General features: G+C 39.8%; 1 protein-coding gene across 5 annotated transcripts in view; it reads left to right on the forward strand.

The window, feature by feature from the left end:
• Positions 1–19,625, forward strand: part of LOC126281330 (phosphatidylinositol phosphatase PTPRQ-like) — a 410,186-nt gene that overhangs the window by 224,736 nt on the left and 165,825 nt on the right. For all 5 annotated transcript variants that reach the window (XM_049980191.1, XM_049980192.1, XM_049980188.1 and 2 more), the window contains one exon: positions 8,961–9,257. In XM_049980191.1, coding sequence (XP_049836148.1) covers positions 8,961–9,257 — 297 coding nt within the window. The remainder of the gene's footprint in view (positions 1–8,960; positions 9,258–19,625) is intronic.

Genomic DNA, 19,625 nt, shown 5'->3' on the forward strand with positions numbered 1-19,625 from the left:
AGTGCACACATCAATCTTTCCCCCTTCTCTTCTTTTCCAGTCCTGCCTCTGTTGGGACAGGATAAGCTTCTGACAAGTCTGTAGCAGCGTGTGCCATATGGCTGAAGTGGGGTCTTGCACCTGTGGCGAGGGACTGGGAGTGTGAGTGACATGGGGATGGAGTAGGATGTTGTGTAGACTGGGTGGGTGATGGACTAACATTTTAAGAGGGTTAGGAAGCCTCTTGGGTAGGATACCCCCTCATGATAATACCTAATCAAAGCCTTTTCCACTTGAGAGTAATATTGGGTGATGAGGGGGGTGCTCCTTTTTAGCTGATTGTAGGGTGTAGTGGAAGGATTAGGGGTATGTGAGAATATGGCATGAAAAATCTGTTTGTGATCTTTGTTTGGGGGCTAATGTCTGTGAATGTGTTTGTAGCACCTTAAGCTGCTAGGCAAGGCAATTCTCCCTACTGCAGGTATGTCACCCATAGTGGTGAGGTAATTTTTTGGTGTGTAAGGAGTGTCAGCTGTCAATAAACAGGTATGTATCGCTTAGTGGGTGTAATGTGGACAGAGGGTGGATGGAGCCATCAGAGAGATGGATGCCAATGTCTGTGGTGTTGCCACATTGGGTTGAGGAGCACCAGGTGAGGTGGATAGGAGAGGAAGTGTTGAGGCTTTAGAAGAATGAGGATAGGGTATCTAGCCTTCACCACAGGTCATGGAGATATCATCAGTGAACCTGAACCAGACAAGTGGTTCATGGTTTTCAGAGGCTAGGAAGATTTCCTCTAGATTGTACATAAATGGATTGGAAAATGAGGGTATCTTGCAGGTGATCATGGCTTTGCCACAGATTTATTTATATACCTTCACCACAAAGGAGCATTTGTTGTGTGTGAGGATATAGTTAGTAAGGTGGTATGAGGAATAAGGTAGTGAGTCTGGAGTCAGGACATTGGGAAACATAGTGTCTGATAGTGACAGGGCCATGTGCATGGGAGATGGTTTATAGAAAGGTGTCATCAACAATAATGGGTAGGGATCCAGGTGGTAATGTGGTGGAGTGGGTTGAGAGTCAGTGTAGGAGTATCATTGATGTGAGTATCTAGGCTTCAGGCAAATGGTTGGATGTACTGTTTGGTAAGAGTGGAAATTAATTCACTGGGAGCACAAAACCTGTTATAATGGGGCATTGAGGACTGTTGGGTTTGTAGATTCTGAGGAGCTTGTAGAAGGTGGGTGTGCAGAGCATCATTGGGATGAGTGAGATGGCCTCAGGTGAGAGATTCTGGTATGAGCCTAGGGATTTCAGCAGAGATTGGTGGTTACATTTGACTTCTGGGATAGAGTCACTATGGCAGATCTTGTAGGTGGAAGACTCAGACACTTGGAGTAAGCCTTCTGCCAGATAGTCACTGTGATTCATCAGGACAAGGTGGAGGTTTTGTCTGCAAGATCTGGTCAGAGATTGTGGATGTCTGTCCTTTCTTCTGTGCAGACATTAGTATTCTTGAAAAGGGACCTGGGGAAGGATGGTTATGTCAGGTTGGAGGTGAGGAATTCCTGGCAGGTGATAGTGGGGAGTATAGTTTGATGGGAGGAGGGATGATCTGATTGGATGGAGGTATGAACTGGAGCAGGCAAAGTTCAGTGTTGGGGTTAGGGTGGCTTTGGTTGGAGGGGTTGGTAGCAAGGAAGTGTTTCTACTGTAGGGATCAGGAGGAGAGAATAAGTCTTTGATGAGTCCATCATTGTTAAACTTGGATGTGGTGCTGAAGGCAAGGTATTTGAATAGAACCTGGAGAATTGAGGTTTTTGGCAGAAAGGTTAACAACAGCATTTTGGGTTTTCTGGTTTCCAGATTTTGTGGGGTATTGGGAAGGTGTTTTACAGAATGTGGCAAATTTAAAAGATCAGCAAGGCAGAGCCTGGGTGGTATGAGAGGCTGATGATGGGGTTCACTGTGGGTTGGTGGGGTTTTAATGGGTATTGGTGCTCTAAGATGGGAGTAGGATGTCATAAAGTTTGAAAATTTTTGGTAGTGATGCTTGGAGTGATCTTCCAAATGTTGGAGCACAAGGGTATCAATTTGGAGGTCTGGCGTATGTAGTTGGAATTGCACAGTAAAAATATCTTTCAGAGGGAGAATAGTTGGTTCTGGGATGCCTGTGCCTTAGAGATATGTTTCTGCAGTACCAAGTTTGTAAGGGACACAGACTGGCAGAGTCTGAAAAAATGGAGGTCATTGTGAAAGTTGGGATGGGATGCAGACAAGGGAATTTTTATAGCTAGCCCATTAATGGGGATTCAGTGGCTTAGGCAGAATTTAAAGTACAGGATGTGAGGCTGGGGTTTAGCCAGGGATAGGGGTCAATTTCTGAAGTGATGCAGATAGATGTAGCAGGTCTCCATATGGAGTCTGTTAGTTTTTCTGTAACTATTTTGTTCTTTATTACAAGGCATATCCAGAAAGCAAGTCTATTAATTTTTTTAAATTTTTCTGTAGAAATTATATTAAAACAAAGTTACAGATTATTGTTGATACAATTGTTGACTATTTTTTTTACATAGTCACCAACCTATTCAGTGCATGTAGAGAACCATGGCAGCCGGCCGCTGTGGCCGAGTGGTTCTAGGCACTTCAGTCTGGAACCGCACTGCTGCTACAGTTGCAAGTTCAAATCCTGCCTCGGGCATGGATGTGTGTGATGTCCTTAGGCAAGTTAGGTTTACTTAGTTGTAAGTCTTGGTGACTGATGACCTACGATGTTATGTCCCATAGTGCTTAGAGCCATTTGATTTGAGCTGTGGCACAAGCTTCCTTATGCCCTATTTGAAGAACTCTCCTTCCACATCCTTTTCCCATTTCAGAACCTCTTTCTGCACCTGCTTGTCAATTGAAAATTTAATTCCACACATGTGTACTGACTTCCACATCTCTGGCAATGGGTTATACACAGTACTAGTAACTACTTTGAAGGTCAGTAAAACTTTGAAACAATTATCTATTTAGCATGAGCTGTAAATAAATAGTTGCCACTATTAAAGTTCCAACCCTTGTATTTTCACTTTTCTATTTTAATTGTCCTCTTACATCATGCTTAACATTTTTATATCTTTATGTGTTGTTGCATAGTCACAGTAATGTTTTTCAGTGATTCAGAAAGGTATTTATTTATTTTTTATTCCTGTTAATTAATTCTGTCAGTAATGGCCATCTTTAGATCTGAGTACACACAGTTGGGTAACCATATTGAGTCAACACATGTAAAACTTGTACAGTCACAATAATGAGCCACACAAGCTTCTTTGCATTCATGTAAAATTTAAGTAACACATGCACAGCTGTAACAGACATGTTGACTCTATGAAGAAACTTATTAGATTGCCTGCAGCTACATGGCCACCCAGCCAAATAGGGACCACTACACCACACTGTGTGCCCCATAGCTTGTAGCATTGCTCCCTCTCCTGCAGAAGCAGAAATTGACTGTTCGAGAAATTCTAATTGCAGGGTATTACAGCATCCTGGATATAGATCTTGTCATTGGTCCTCCGTCCTCTATGGATCTGCATTTCTGGTCATGTTTTTACACCTTCTTCATTGTGATGAGCATCAGAGGTAGCCCCTCCCACCAAAGCTTCACAACTGTCAAGTCAGTCTTTAATCCCTTGAATGTCCCATCATTGACCTGCACTTTTGGATTGTAGTAGAGCTTCATATGGAGGACTGGATGATGTCTCTGTGCTTTTCTCTTCCTGATGAAGGTCACAATCCTCAACATTATTTGTGACAACCTGGGCTGTATTTCACTAATTAATGCTAGGCATTGTAGTGCTCTCAGCCCTTCTACTGGGTTTCAGTGGTCCATATGTGAATGAGTTGTCTTGCTTCTTTGGTCCTGGTAATTAGGTGTTTCACATAATCATTGTATCAGCCAGCTGAAATGGGAACAGTGTGTCCATTGCAGTTTCGGCTTGCAACTGTGGAGCAGAAAAAATGGTGTGGATGCTGTAGGTTATTGTTTTCTCCTTGTTGTATGTGAGTGTCACAACAGTCAGTATTGTATCCCACTCTCATTGTTCAGCATCAACATACATTGAGGACATCCAGCATCTTATTAAGGCATTTTGTGAGGCCATTCATCTGTGAATTGTCACTGGTTCTCATCCTGTGAGTGATGTCACAACATGAAATTTCCTCTGATACTAGCCACAACAGTAAAATATTTTGACAATCAGGGATCAACACACAAGGTGCTCCATTCCTCAGAATGACATGTTCTATAAGGAACTTTGTAATTTCCAGATCCAGGTAGTTGGCACAGTTTTAGTGACAGTGTAGTGACTGAGGTAGTCACTGTAGCTGTATTATCTTCTGATTGCCATTTGTCAACTATGGGAACCTCCCAAAGAGATCAATTCTAATTCGAGAAAATGGTCTTGCTGCAGGTAGGTTGATGCCAGATGCCCTGGAAATAATTTTTGCACATGGTTCTGTCACTTGCATGCCATATAGTAGCTAACATAGTGTCTAACTGATTGGTAGAGATCTGGCCAGTGATGCCTGCAACTGATTATCTCTGAAGTCTTCAGGAATCTCAGGTGACCAAATGTTTGGGCATCATGGAAATAGCTGTCTCATCAAATCATAGTTCCTCATACACAATTAATTATAATTCTCCTTTGGACAGTTCCTTTTCCTCCAAGCCTCATACTGAGTGAGGTGGTGCAGGGGTTAGCACACTGGACTCCCATTCAGGAGGAGGATGGTTCAAACTCACATCTGGCCATCCTGACTAAGGTTTTCCATTATTCCCCTAAATTGCTTCAAGCAAATTCTGGGATGGTTCCTTTGAAAAGGCACAGCCAACTTCCTTCTCCACACTTCCCTAACCCAATGGGACCAGTGACCTTGCTGTTTGGTCCTTCCCCCTCAAACCAACCAACCATCCAACCAAGCCTTCTATTGATTTTCATAGTGCTGGATCATCCCTCCATTCATCAGAAGTGTCTTTTAATCCAGCATAGACTGTGAATTCATCCAAATTGTTGTTTTTCACCAAAGTATTCCTTGAAAGGCTGTCAGAATTTTGTCTTTTTGTTCATTTTTGTGTACAATTGCAATGGCATACCCTTGAAGTGCCTGTCTCACAAGCAAACCTGGTGGACCCTTCTGACTAGTCACACAGCAGAGAGAAATGTAATCCATCATAACAGTGGGTGGTTTGCCAAATAAATATGTCTGAAACTTGGTGATGCTCCAAACAACTGCAAGTCACTCCTTTGCACTGTATAGTAATTAATCCCAGACTTGGAGAGTACTCTGAAAGTATAAGCTATCAGCTTTCCAGCATTCTCCTGAATTTGCACTAAAACTGCCCCTATTCCAAAACCACTCATGTCAGTGTGAAGTTTTCATTCAGAATTCTTGTTATACACTACCACAACTGGAGAAGATGTTAGCACTTTCTTAAGTACAAGAAAAGATCTTTCTTGAACACTGTTCCAGGAGAAGTTTGTATCTCACTGCAGTAGTTCTTGCAATGGACTTGCCTCAATATTGAAGTCCTTTATGAATTGCTGGTGGTATGAGCATATTCCATGAAAACTTCTCATATCACAAATGTGCCAAACACCTGGAAAATTTCTCACCCTTTGTAATTTCTCTGGATTGGGATGAACTCCATCACCATTCACTACATACTCTGAGATTTCTAATTCTTAGGCACTTTTTTGGATTCAGGTGGAGACCTGCAGACTGAAAACACTTCAGCATGGTTATCAGCCAGCTTATATGTTCTCCAACTGTCTTCAAAAAATGACATGTTATTCAGACTACAAAGACATGTCATCCACTTAAGGTATCAACGCAGGTTGTCTGTCATAATTTTAATGGTGGCTGGAGCATTGCATTTCAAAGTCTAAATGGATAACTTTAAACTCATAGAGGCTTTCAGAATTTATGAAGACAGTTCTTTCCCAGTCAGCTTCATCAACCTTCATTTGTCAGTAGCCTTCTGCACCTCCATAATGTAAAAATACTTTGCTACTTCGAAGCAGTTTAGTGTGTCATCAGTGTGTGACTATGGATAGATTCTTCAAGATTTTGTTCAGTCATCAGTAGTTGATGCATAAGTGCCATGTACCATCCTTCTTCTTCACAAGAATGTTTTTGAAGGTTCAACAATGTCATCTTGCAGCATATTGTCCACTTCCTCTCAGACTGTCTGTAGTTTAGCCTGTGACACCATATATGAGTGTTGGCTGATTGCTGATATGATGTCTTATTGCAAGCTGCTTGGTCTGTCATTTCTCTACTCCTGATTTGAGAGCATCCAAAAACTGATGCAGAACAGCTATTAACCACTGATGTTGTTCCTGAATCAGGCCATATCCTATTGACAATTCAGCAGTAGCTTCCTGCTCTGCATTGTCTGGTGTGGTAGCAGAACATGATTCTTCATTGATGTCACTAAGCTGCCCCTCCTGGACTGGTTCAGTTGCCCCTGCATAAATCTCAAGAGGAATAACTTGTGGCTGCTCATAGCAGCTAGTGACATAAAGTTACCCTTCACCACCTCATCACTTTTGCTCATTACTGGCATGTAGTTTTCTTTTGTGAGGCTGTATGGCTTTTCTGCAATTGACAAAAGATTGATAGTTTAACTGATTATCTTCTCTGATGATTGGAATTCATGTTATCAATGATAGCAGGCTAACAATGTCTTCAGTGGCAAACAACTGCCCAAAGCAGTCTATCTTTTGCATGCTTATTGAAAAATAGTCTTCTTTAACTGATAATGTTAGCCCTGGATAGATTGTCAATGATGACATCAATGAGATTTCCTGGCACCTTAATGACTTTCATTTGTGGAAGAGTTGCACCCATGGCAGTCTCACATCCATAATGGTGGCTCTGCTTTTCATGAATTTGGCACCCAGGCTTGGTGCCTCTGTACAGTGATAGGTAATTGTTATGAGGTGTTGGGGAGTGATGTCATCCAGGTTACAGTGATGGGATAATCATCTGATTGAGAAAATGTAGAGAACTGACACTTGAAGCTGACTGCTAAATGATTCTACTGCCACTAACATTTATTTCACATTAGGACCATGATGATAAAATATGAGAAATTATGGCTCATGTGGAGGCCTACGGACAGTTGTCTTTCCCTTGTTCTATTTGTGAATGGAACAGGAAAAGAAATGACTAGTATCAGTACAGAGTACCTTCCACCATGCACCATACAGTGGTTTATGAAGTGTCTATGGAAATGTAGATGTAGATCTCCAGTCAACTTGCGTGAATAGGACTGTTGTCTTTGTTGATGTCCTGTGGCATCATATTTTTCGAACACTGCAGTAACATGCAACATGTCTTGGGCAGCTACAGTGACAACATACTGACATATTATTCTCCAAATGTCTACTTTTCTGTTATGTGTTGTACTTGGTGAAGGAGTTTGTTGTACCTGCATTCTTACCATGCTGAGTTGTTTGATGGTTGCAGCATTTATTGGAGTCAGCCAAATCTATTCTTTATGGCATGTTTGATTACTGGCCGAGATCTGTGCTGAAGATCTGTACACCTGTTCTTTGACATTCTTTACTACCCCCTTATGTATGGAGCCAACATCCAAGGCTACTATCTCTCGTGTACTCGGATCAACATTTCTGGACACAATACACTGCTGTATCAATCCCTTACTACCTGGCATATGAGACAGCTTTCCTCATGGGGGTCTTCCTCAACTGCCATAGGGACCATATTTGAGAAGAAATCATACCTCTAACTCTCTCTCTCTCTCTCTCTCTCTCTCTCTCTCTCTCTCTCTCTCTCTCTCTCTCTCTGAATTCACTGGCACCACTTGATGAGTTCTTCTGCCGTTGCAACATATATGTCTTGTGCAACTCAACTCCTTTCATCAAGAGTGAGATTTTGTCAGCTTCTGTCATGAAGTAGCATAGGGCCAAAACATTCTGTATGTACAACTGTGTTGTTTTCCAATGATGGTAAGTGCTGTTCTTCATCTATTCTGGTAAGCCGACTTGCTGACGATTGTTGTCTTAGGGTTTCTTCAGTTTAGCCAGGTATTTATACCTGATATTGCCCTTCTCTTTGCTGTTCTCAAATCACTATGGGCTATGCTATCCAAGTAAAAGTACACATTTTCTATATACTGCACATAATGATATCTCACTTGTTATATCTGCACCTCAGTTGATTGCTTTCCGCCTGTGCCTTTGGAAAACACTGATGAATGCCTAAGGTGCAGCAAAATTGCCGCTGTTTTGGAATTCATCTGCCACATGAACAGATGGATCTTAGAAATGATGTACTGCTTGTATTTTAATTTCTGTCCATGTGGCCGATGGGTCTTATGTTGCCCATTTGGAGCGACAGTGATGTAGAAGTTGTGAGGTACCCAGTGTCTCCACAAAACATCATTTTGAAACTACAGTCAATCCTGAACTACAACAATTATAACTGAAAGCAATTTTATTGTGAACACTATCATACAAAGCAGAACAGAACTGAACCTCTGGATGGAGACTGCAGGTGACTGTACAAGCCTCAAATAATCCAGAATACACAGACATTACAAACATAAGATATTTCAAGAAAATTCCAGAAATGATAAATACTAAATAACAAATTACTGCTGGTGCTCATGTTTAAACAAGGGACCTGCACCACACAAACTTGCAAGACTAACCACTATGCCACAATGTGTGTGCAATAGCTTATGGCAATAGGTAAATTTCTATATCTCCTCTACTTTTCTGTGATCACATTTTTATGAGAAAATTACAATTTCTTCTGCTTCTCTTTATTAATTGCTCTGCTGTTATTAGAACACACAGTTTTATTTAAATCTTTTTACAAGGACTTTAATTCTTTGACTACTGAAAAGCAAATTTCTAGGAATAGTTGTGTGTGAAACTTATTTTTTATTATTATTATTTCAGTGCTTGATGGACCAAGAGTTCTGGAAGTGGAATCATTAAATCCAAGAGCTGCAAATATCACATGGAAAAATCCTTGCCCAATAACTGATGAAATAGTTAAATTCTCAGGTCATTTTAGTGGACACAGGCCAGGATTTGAATATCATACAACATGGTTTGAGCAAGAGGGCCAGTTGTTTTATTATACCATAGAGGACCTGCAGCCTGAGTATAAATATTCACTGGTGATGCATGCATATGGAAAGATGCTTGGTAAAGGAAACAAAACCATCACATACTTCCAACAGCCAGCAGGAAGTAAGAGTACTCAACATCATGAAAAGTAAAACATGATATAATTTTTAAAGTTTCATTAACTATTTTAGTGCTGTGGAAAGTCGAATAGAACATATTTTCCAGAGTTATCATTAATCATTGCTTGGCAAGGACAATTTAACAAACATTCATATTTTGCTAGTCAATCATTCATGTCATTCTGAGAATATCTCACTGTGACATATTGCTAGTTGCTCACAATCTGAACAGGTACTGAACTTAAACTTGAGATTTGATTGTTACTTTTGTAAAAAGAAATAAATCTACTTACACATAAGAGGTAGTTTATTCATAAAAAGAGACACATTTAATTTCACTGGACAAAAAATTAATCACCCCTAGAGAAATCATTACAAGCATCATTTAATACCATGTAATCCCTCCACTGGACTCAACAACCATCTGGATTCAGTTAGGGAGTGAGTTCACAGGGCTGTGCAGATTTTCACATCCAAGTTTAGCCACTTGGTGAGGATTTGATTGCACAAATCCACCAAATTGTGGGGATACTGATTTTAGCATTTTATATGCTGTTCCAACATGCCCAACAGATTTTTCTGTGGGATTCAAGTCAGGTAATTTTGCAGGGCAATAGAGATGTAATAGGGTGGGGGAATGTTCAGAAATCAGCCATGTATTCTTTCAGCCTGATGAACTTTGCTGTTTAGTCTTCGTGCGCCTGTGTGGGAAATGGCCTCTTGTGAAGTTACCAATGCCAGGTGTTCATTGCATACAGTTCCTGTCACAATGTTCTATAATATGGGGGGGGGGGGACCTTGATTGACTGACTGACTGCAGCACTTTCTGTAGGGTTAGGAGCAATTTTGATTCACAATCCATGAAACATGTCTTTCGTCTCTCTCAGTCAGGATCTATTTCTGACCACAATTCTGATGTCATATTTCGTTGCCATGTGTGTTACACCACTACTTGTAGACACACTGAACAGTCAACCATGAAAAATCAACAAATCCAGCAATTTCACACACCATATAGTCATGGGCACAGCCAAATATGATTGCTTTTTTTTCCACTCAGTCAATCCTCACATTTAGCCAAGTTTCTGTGCAATGTCCACTTGTAACATTAATGTCTCATTGAACACTACTGTTTCATGCTCATGTAGAGGTAATGCATGAATGGTTGAGCATGTGACTTGATTGTTGTGACAGTTGTAAATGCTTAACAATTCATTTGTGCGTTTACCCTGGGGTAAATAGTTTTTTGTCCAGTGAGGTTACAACATGCACCTAGGGACAATGTAAGCTATCTTAAGTTCATATTCCCAAATAAAACCCAGTGCGAGTCATATCAGAGTTCTGTCTATTAAATATACAGTTCATCAGAAGAACAGCATACCCAATTAAATACTCTTGGTGTGAACTCCACTGCTTGATTCATAAATGCTTAGGCCAACTCTTTGCTGGCTTATACCTACATCTGCAGCTATACTCTAGATACCATTGTGAATTTCATGGCAGAGGGTACTTACCATCGTCCCAGTTATTAGGTCTTTTTCCCATTCCATTCATATATGGTGCAAGTGAAGAATGGTTGTTCAAATGCCTAAGTATATGCTGTAATTAAGCCTACTTCCACAACAACCTCTTCAAATTATCCAATGGCATCTCAGATATGTGCATCAATAGCCACTAGATAACCATAAATGACAGTATATAAAGAAAGAAATTTGCCAGTATACTGCAGTGATTTGAAGAGTACCACAGGAAGTCACTCAAAACATTTGAAATTTTGTTGTTTTAGTAGCTTACAATGGCATTGTCTAATACCCAGAATTATTTTATCCAAAATCTAGTCTTCACAATCCCTAAAGCTGTGATACTTAGTGCCTATAATATATTTATAATCATTTAAAGCTAGTTTTTGAAACTTTGAAAGTAGTCTTTCTCTGGTTAGTTTGCATCTGTCTTCAAGTGTTTGCCAGTTCAGTTTCTCAGCATATCTGTGACACTCTTGATACACTTACACACACAGAACTACTGCGTTAGAACTGCTAAAACATACCTCTTTCAAGTATCCCTTTTTTCCTCACCTATTTCGTGTTGGAACATGTGCTATGTGCATGGCAAAGAAAGTAATGTTAACAGCCAGATAATGGCTCTGTTGTAGATGCACCCTGACATCATTGATTTGGATGTTTACAAGGCTGTCTAAGCCAAGGATCAGATAGGAGTCTTACCAGGAGTTGTGTCTTGTCCTCTGTAACTGGTGCCAGAGAGATGACTGCAGTGACAGCTTCTTCCATCACATACAAATTCAGGACTGCTTGGACAGTTTCATAGACTTGAGCTATATGTGTAACTTCCATTAGAAATGGGTCTGATTTCTTCAGTGCATGCTTCCTCACTTCTGAGTTGGGCATAAGCCAGCAGCAAGTCACACTCTTAGCTCACTTATTTGTATTATAGTTTAAATCTTAATTTCTTTGCATGCTTTTGGATACTTGCATAGTTTATTTCACAAATTTCAGGCATATTATAGTATTTGAGAGTTGTAGCATTGTGTTTTAGTACCTCTATAGTATAAATTTGTGTAGTCGTTAGTCATCTGTTTGTTTTGAACGGCTTGTGAGATAAAAGAGAGGGAAAAAAATTGTTACAGATGGATAAGGACTGCACCTGTTGAGTACGGATTCAGGGGTAATTGGCCACCATCCGTAAACAGCTGGAAGCTGTGATGGCCATAGTCAACAGGCTTCAGGCTGTTGCCCTGGGCTGCGGTGACACTGGGACACCCAAGACAAGTGCTTTGGCACGTCTGGAACCTGTAGCATCACCTGGGACCTCAGATTCGGACATCCCTGTCAGTTGTCACTTGCCTGATGGTGACTGGCAAACCGTGGTGGAGTTGCAAATCCCTGGGTGGAAGGTGAAAGTTGGTGCTGGCCACAAGGCTGTACCCTTACGCCTCCGTAACAGGTGTGAGGTATTGCCCACTGCTGAAAGTACTTCTGAGCCAGCAAGGGTGGCCTCGCCTATTGTGGTAGTGGCCGGTCTTTCTGAGAGGTCCGGACAAGTGCATAGGGTGGGATTGCTTGTCATTGGGATCTCCAATGTTTCCAATGTAAGGCAGGTGATGGAGCCCCTTAGGGATATGGCAGCTAAAGACGGGAAGAAAGCCAATGTGCACTCCGTGTGTATACCAGGGGGGAGTCATCCAAGATGTGTAAAGGGTCCATCCAGATGCCATGAAGGGTACAGGGTGCAGCCAACTGCAGGTTGTGGTTCATGTTGGCATTAATGACGTGTGGCACTATGGATCAGAAGAGATTCTCTCTGGTTTCCAGCGGCTATCGGACTTGGTGAAGACTGCCAGTCTTGCTAGTGAGATGAAGGCAGAGCTCACCATCTACAGCGTTGTTGATATGACCGATTGCGGACCTTTGGTACAGAGCCGAGTGGAGGGTCTGAATCAGAGGCTAAGACGGTTCTACGACCATGTAGGCTGCAGATTCCTCGACTTGCGCCATAGGGTGGTAGGGTTTCAGGTTCTGCTAAATAGGTCATGTGTCCACTACAAACAGGAGGCAGCTGCATGGGTAGCAGGGGCTGCGTGACATGGACTGGGTGGTTTTTTAGGGCAGACACTCTTGGGAAAGATCAAAAAGGGCTCCAGTCTGAAAGGGTGCTGGGCAAAGAAACGACGAGAATTGACCAAGCAACAGTTGGTATTGTAGTTATAAATTGTCATCGTTGTGTTGGAAAAGTACCAGAGCTTAAAGCGCTGATAGAAAGCATTGAAGCTGAAATCATTATAGGAACAGAAAGCTGGCTAAAGCCGAAAATAAATTCTGCTAAAATTTTTACAGTGGTGCAAACCGTGTTCAGAAAGGAGATATTAAATAGAGTAGATGGTGGTGTGTTTGTGTCTGTTGGTAGTAGTTTATCTTGTAGTGAAGTTAAAATAGATAGTTCCTGTGAATTACTATGGGTAGAGGTTATGCTCAACAGCTGTTCCAAAATAATTGGCTCCTTTTACCGAACCCCTGACTCAGATGATATAATAGCTGAACAGTTCAAAGAAAACTTGAATCTCATTACAAATAAGTATCCCACTCATACAGTTATATTTGGTGGAGACTTCAATCTACCCTCAATTTGTTGGTGAAAATACATGTTCAAAGCTGGTGGAAGACAGAAAACATCTTCCAAAATTGTACTAAATGCTTTCACTGAGAATTACTTTGAACAATCAGTTCATGAGCCCACACAAATTGTAAATGGTTGTGAAAACACACTTGACCTCTTAGCAACAAATAATCCTGATCTAATAGAGAGCATCATGATGGATACAGGGATTAGTGAAGACAGGGTGACTGTAGTGAGGCTTAAAACCATATCAATCAAAACCACTAAAAATAAATGCAAAATATATCTATTTAAAACAGCAGATAAAAATTCACTTGATGCCTTCCTAAGAGAGTCTCCATCCCTTCCAAGCTAATAATGTAAGTGTAGACCAGATATGACTCAAATTCAAAGGTACAGCAATTGATAGCAATAGATAGATTCATACACCATATGTTAATAAGAGATGGGACTGATCCACCATGGTACACATCAGAACACTTTTGCAGAAGCAATGAAAAAAGCATGCCAAACTCATAAGAATGCAAAATCCCCAAGACTGGCTAAGTTTCATGGAAGCTCGAAAGTTAGTGTGGATGTCAATGCGAGATGTTTTTAATAGTTTCCACAATGAAATATTGTCTCAAAATATGGTAGAAAACCCTAAGAAATTCTGGTTATATGTAAAGTACACCAGTGGCAAAAAACAGTCAATACCATCACTGCACAATAGCAATGAAAATGTTACCGATGATGGTGTCACTAAATCCAAGTTACTAAATACAGTTTTCCGTAATTCCTTCATGAAAGAAGATGAAGTAAATATTCCAGAATTCAAAGCCAGAAGAGCTGTTAGCATGAGTGATACAAAAGTAGATATCTTAGGTGTTGCAAAACAACTCAAATCACTTAAGAAAGGCAAGTCTTCTGGTCCAGATGGTATACCAATCAGGTTCCTTTCAGAGTATGCAGATACAATAGCTCCTTTCTTAGCAATCATATACAACCATTCACTTGATGAAAGGTCTGTTCCTAAAGGCTGGAAAGTAGCACAGGTCACACCAATATTCAAGAAAGGAAATTAGAGTAACCCACTGAATTACGGACACATATCGTTGACCTCAATTTGCAGTAGGCTTTTGGAGCATATACTGTACACGAACATTATAAATCACCTTGAAGAAAATGAATTATTGATACATAACCAACACGGATTCAGAACATATCATTCTTGTGCAACACAGCTAGCTCTTTATTCCCATGAAGTAATGAGTGCTGTCAACAAGGGATCTCCGATGGATTCCATATTCCTAGATTTCCAGAAGGCTTTTGATACCGTTCCTCACAGACAACTATTAATCAAATTACATGCATGTTGAGTATCATCTCAGTTGTGTGACTAGATTCATGATTTCCTCTCATAGAGGTCACAGTTCATAGTGATACATGGTAAATCGTCAAGTAGAACAGAACTGATATCTGGCATTCTGCAAGGTAGTGTCATAGGTCCTCTGCTGTTCCTGATTTACATAAATGATCTAGGTGATAAGTTGAGCAGCCCCCTTAGATTGTTTGCTGATGATGCTGTAATTTACCTTCTAGTAAAATCATCAGATGATCAATTCCAATTACAAAATGATCTAGAGAGAATTTCAGTATGGCGAGTAAGGTGGCAATTGGCACTAAACAAAAAAAAAAAAAAAAAAAAAAAAAAAAAAAAAAAAAAAAAAAGTGAGGTCATCCACATGGGTACTAAAATAAATCCAATTAATTTTGGGTACATGATAAATCACACAAATCTAATGGCTGCCAATTTGACTAACTGCCTAGGAACTACAATTATGAGCAACTTAAACTGAAAAGGCCACAGAGATAATATTGTGGGGAAGATGAAACAAAGACTACGCTTTGTTGGCAGAACACTTAGAAGATGCGACAAACCAAAAGAGACAGCCTATATTACACTTGTCCGTCCTCTGCTGGAATATTGCTGTGTGGTATGGGATCCTTATCAGGTAGGATTGATGGAGGACATCAAGAAAGTGCAAAGAAGGGCAGCTTTTTTGTGTTATCATGCAATTGGGGTGAGAGTGTCACTGATATGATACACAAGTTGGGGGTGGCAGTCACTGAAACAAAGGCAGTTTTCTTTGTGGTGAGATCTATTTATGAGATTTCTATCACCACCTTTCTCTTCTGAATGCGAAAATATTTTGCAGACACCCACCTATGTGGGGAGCAATGATCATCATAATAAAATCAGAGATATCCCACACACCATTTGTGAGTGGAATGGTAGAGAAGTACTATGAAAATGGTTCGATGAACTCTCTGCCAAGTACTTACATGTGAATTGCAGAGTAACCATGTAGATGTAGATGAACCCTGTAGGTTGATCACCCAGTCTGCACATGATTGATTAGGGCACTTTTATCCATTGCCAAAATTCTAACCAGGCTAAAATTGTATGACTCTTTATTGAAAAAATGTGCTTGCAGCAGAGAGAACATTCTAAGCAACTAATGTTCTGACATATTGGCATTAATTTTTGTCTTAGGAGATACAGTTTGGGATTTCCTGACAAAAACATGACCCCTAGTCTTTCCATACTAGAAATTTGGCAAGCTAAAAAATATAACTATAGTCATGAATGGGATGCATCCTACTCTTCATTAAATAATACACACACTCAAACAATGCAGTTTACTTGCAGCAAATCACACACTTGTGCACACACTCTTCACCTGGCTCAACACACAGAGCAAGTTGGGTTCCACACAGATTTTAGTGCAATTGGTCATTTCCTCACTCTACACAACATTATTGGAGGAGCAAATGAGTACCATGTCCTTTTCTGGCATGCCTTTATAGATTTTGAAAAGGGTTCACTTTGATTAGTCGCCCCCTGTGTTAGAGGCTCTGACAGAGAAAGGAAGGGAATCTGGCTACATTCCTGTCTTATTTAACATATGCAAAATCTCCATAGTGTTTGTGAATGTTACTGAAAAACCACTGAATTTCCTGTTGAAAATGGTGTAATACAATGTTTAAATTGAATTGGAAAACAAAGAGAATCCAGGTTCTGGGAAAGAGGTTAAATAACCCGAGGTTTGCTGATGCTATTGTTCTATTTGCAAATAATATAGAAGAACTTCAAATACTGGTCAGCAAACTTGTGCTACTATGCTCTGAAGTTGGTCTAAAAATGAACTATGATAAAATGAAGATCATGATGAATGTGTGGCGTTGGAGGCAAATATATTTGTTGGATGTACAGAAGTACAAAGGTTATAGAATATGTCTATATGGGTCAGTTTGTACATATGACAGGACACCTAAAAGCAGAAATATTTCAATGTATTAAATTAGGCTGCAGTATTATGGAATATACTCTTCAATTTTGAAGTCTAAGATGTTTGCTGAGCTGAAGAAAACAGTTTTATCCGATTGTATATTGCCAGTATTGACTTGTGGCTGTAAGAAATTGATATTAAATGAATTAATTGTCAGAAAACTAATAGTGACCCAAAGAGGAATGGAAAGATCAGTGTTTATCTACATAAAGATAGAAAGAAAGCAGCTGATCTCAGACAAACAACAAATATCAGTGACATAATGGAAAGAGTGCATATTTTGAAATGGCAGTGGGCTTATCATGACACTTGAAGAAAAGATGGTAGGTAGTCAGACAAGTACTAGATTGGAGCCCAATTTACCAAAAAAGGTCAAGGGGGAGACCATTATACATATGTGACAGAGACTTAAAGAAGACAGCTGGACTGAACTGACAACAAGAAGATCTAGATCATTAGGAATGAAAGAACCTGATGAGATTCTATGTTGCCACTAACTCAAAGAGACTGCACCACCAAGTGATTGGATTGGCTGATTATGACAATCATGATGATGATATGTACAGGGTGCTACTAGGAACAGTGCAAGCTATCTTAACACTTTGAGTGCCAGTTACTCACATAAATCTGTATACCCTAATCCAAGATATTTCTCCAACTTATTCATCCAGTACCAGGAATTTTTACTATAATTTGACTTTCTGGTACAAACTCAAGAAACAATGTGAAGCTACTTTTCTTAGTTTGAAATGAAGCTTGTTGACTGATTTTTATGTAAATATCCTTTGTTAAACCTCTTATCACCGCAGGCATGAGAAAGATTGCCTTTTTCAAGTGCAGAGCAAATTTATTTTAGCATTTTGTTTAAAATTTACGAGTAAAACTTATGAGTTTAAGTCTCTATATGCAATAAAAATGAATAGAATATTACAAAAATTGTTCAGTATTTCAAATAGTTTTTTTTATGGTGGAGCTGGAAACATAATCACAAACAAAACCACACTTTGCATGCACCACACTGAAACAATGTATCCTTTCTTTTGGCTACACCTTCTCGCTTGCCTCTTTCTGAGCACTGTCTGCATGTTTTTTTGTGATTTTTCTGTCCTGGTTGTATTGGTACTTTCTCCAGGAAATGATTCTTAGCCAACTATGAAATCTCAGCATCATTTTTGGGAGGTAGAGTATGAGCACTGCATGCTTTCGATGTTCTTTGCAAACAGAAATAATGGGTTGTCTAGTAATAATTTTCTTGTTTGTAAAAGAAATATGCCAGACTGCTGGCACTCTTGAAGTTCATTTCAGATTGTATATTCCCATTATCACCTAGTGGTGATTTGCAAGCAGTGTTGAGCTAAATGGAATGAAACCTGACCATTTTAAAAGTAAAACTGGTTTCAGGGAGAGACACTACCTCTCCCCCCCCCCCCCCCCCAACTCTTTAATGTAGCATGAAGGGACTTGTGAGGAAACTTAAACTAGTATCTGCTGGGGCCATCCTAAGAACTAACTTAAGGCTTTATTGTCTGCAGGTGGCACAGTGTTTTGACAGTTATTTATGATGCTCAGATTTAGCATAAAATGAAATGATAAGAAAAAATAAATGAATGTTCAAATATGTAGAGATGAACAAGACAACAGTCACATATAATAAATGGTAAACATAAATTTGGATGCTTTTAACAGTTCAAATTTCTGGGTGCAGTGATAGATGAACAAAATCAGAGAGAAGTACACATGAAAATTAGAGTGCAAAATGATAATAGAACCTACTACTCCATACAGAAAATTCTAGGCTGTAAACCACTAACAAGGAAAACTAGAATGAAACTATATAATACAATCATCAAATGAATCCTACTATATTGAGCAGAAACATGGAGTTTAACTAAAACTGAAAAACACCAGATACAAATATTTTGAAACAAAGTTTGCAGGAAAATTTTTGGTCCAAGGGTGCCCAAATGATAGTGTGTAGAGCATCCTAGACCTAGAACGATATAATTTTTTAATGTTTTGGAGCATGATTGGTGAATTGTAAGTAGGCATAAAAAATCTTCAGTTCTGACCCAGTTAAAATCTGTGGAATACCAGCCTTTAAATAATTTTCGTGAAAAACATAAATCTCCCAATAACACTATGTTTCTTCCTTTCCCTGAGAGCTAAAGGTAGGGGGAGGGGAAGTGTGCAACACCTTACTCTCTTGCCAATGAGTATGGGCACCTTTACTTTGGTCTATTGATCATAATGAACCACAAAGCTGTAAGAAAGACACAACAGAAATCCACATGCTGTCATAATGGTAACAATAATGAACATGGTAAATTAGAATGACTCATCAGTCCAACTGATGAGAATGAAAGAGGGAAGTGGTTTTCGGAATATTCATGGAGAGGTAATTTGGTAAGAGACCAATGAGGAGACCCCAGAGTGTATGGGTGAATGAAATAAAAACAATATGGAACCTGAAGGAGTTAAATAACTGGCAGGAAGTAGCACAAGATTGGAGCATTTGAAGACGACAAGTGAGCTCATCACAAGAGCCTAGAATCCTTTAGTAGGAAAGGGAAACTCACTTGAGAACTGTCATTTTCCATCAGTTCACTGTTTTCACCTCCTATTGTGCCTGAAAGCTTCCCCTTCATCCTTGTCTCCCCTTGACTGAACAACAATTTGTTACCTCTCAATCTGCAGTCTGAGCAACCTGTTCCTCTTTTCTTTTCCCGGTGCTGCTACTGAGTCTACACAGCTATGGGAAAGTTGCAGCCTTTCAAAATTTTTGTGTATTTTTTTCATGCTAAAATTTCCATTAACAGTAATCAGTGTTATAGGTATTTAAAAGTGGCTTAAGTTGCTAGAACTTAAAAAGGCTCCAGGATTTGATGGAATCCCTGCAGGATACAGCAATT

Source organism: Schistocerca gregaria, chromosome 7, assembly GCF_023897955.1.
Source record: "Schistocerca gregaria isolate iqSchGreg1 chromosome 7, iqSchGreg1.2, whole genome shotgun sequence".
NCBI lineage: Eukaryota > Metazoa > Arthropoda > Insecta > Orthoptera > Acrididae > Schistocerca > Schistocerca gregaria.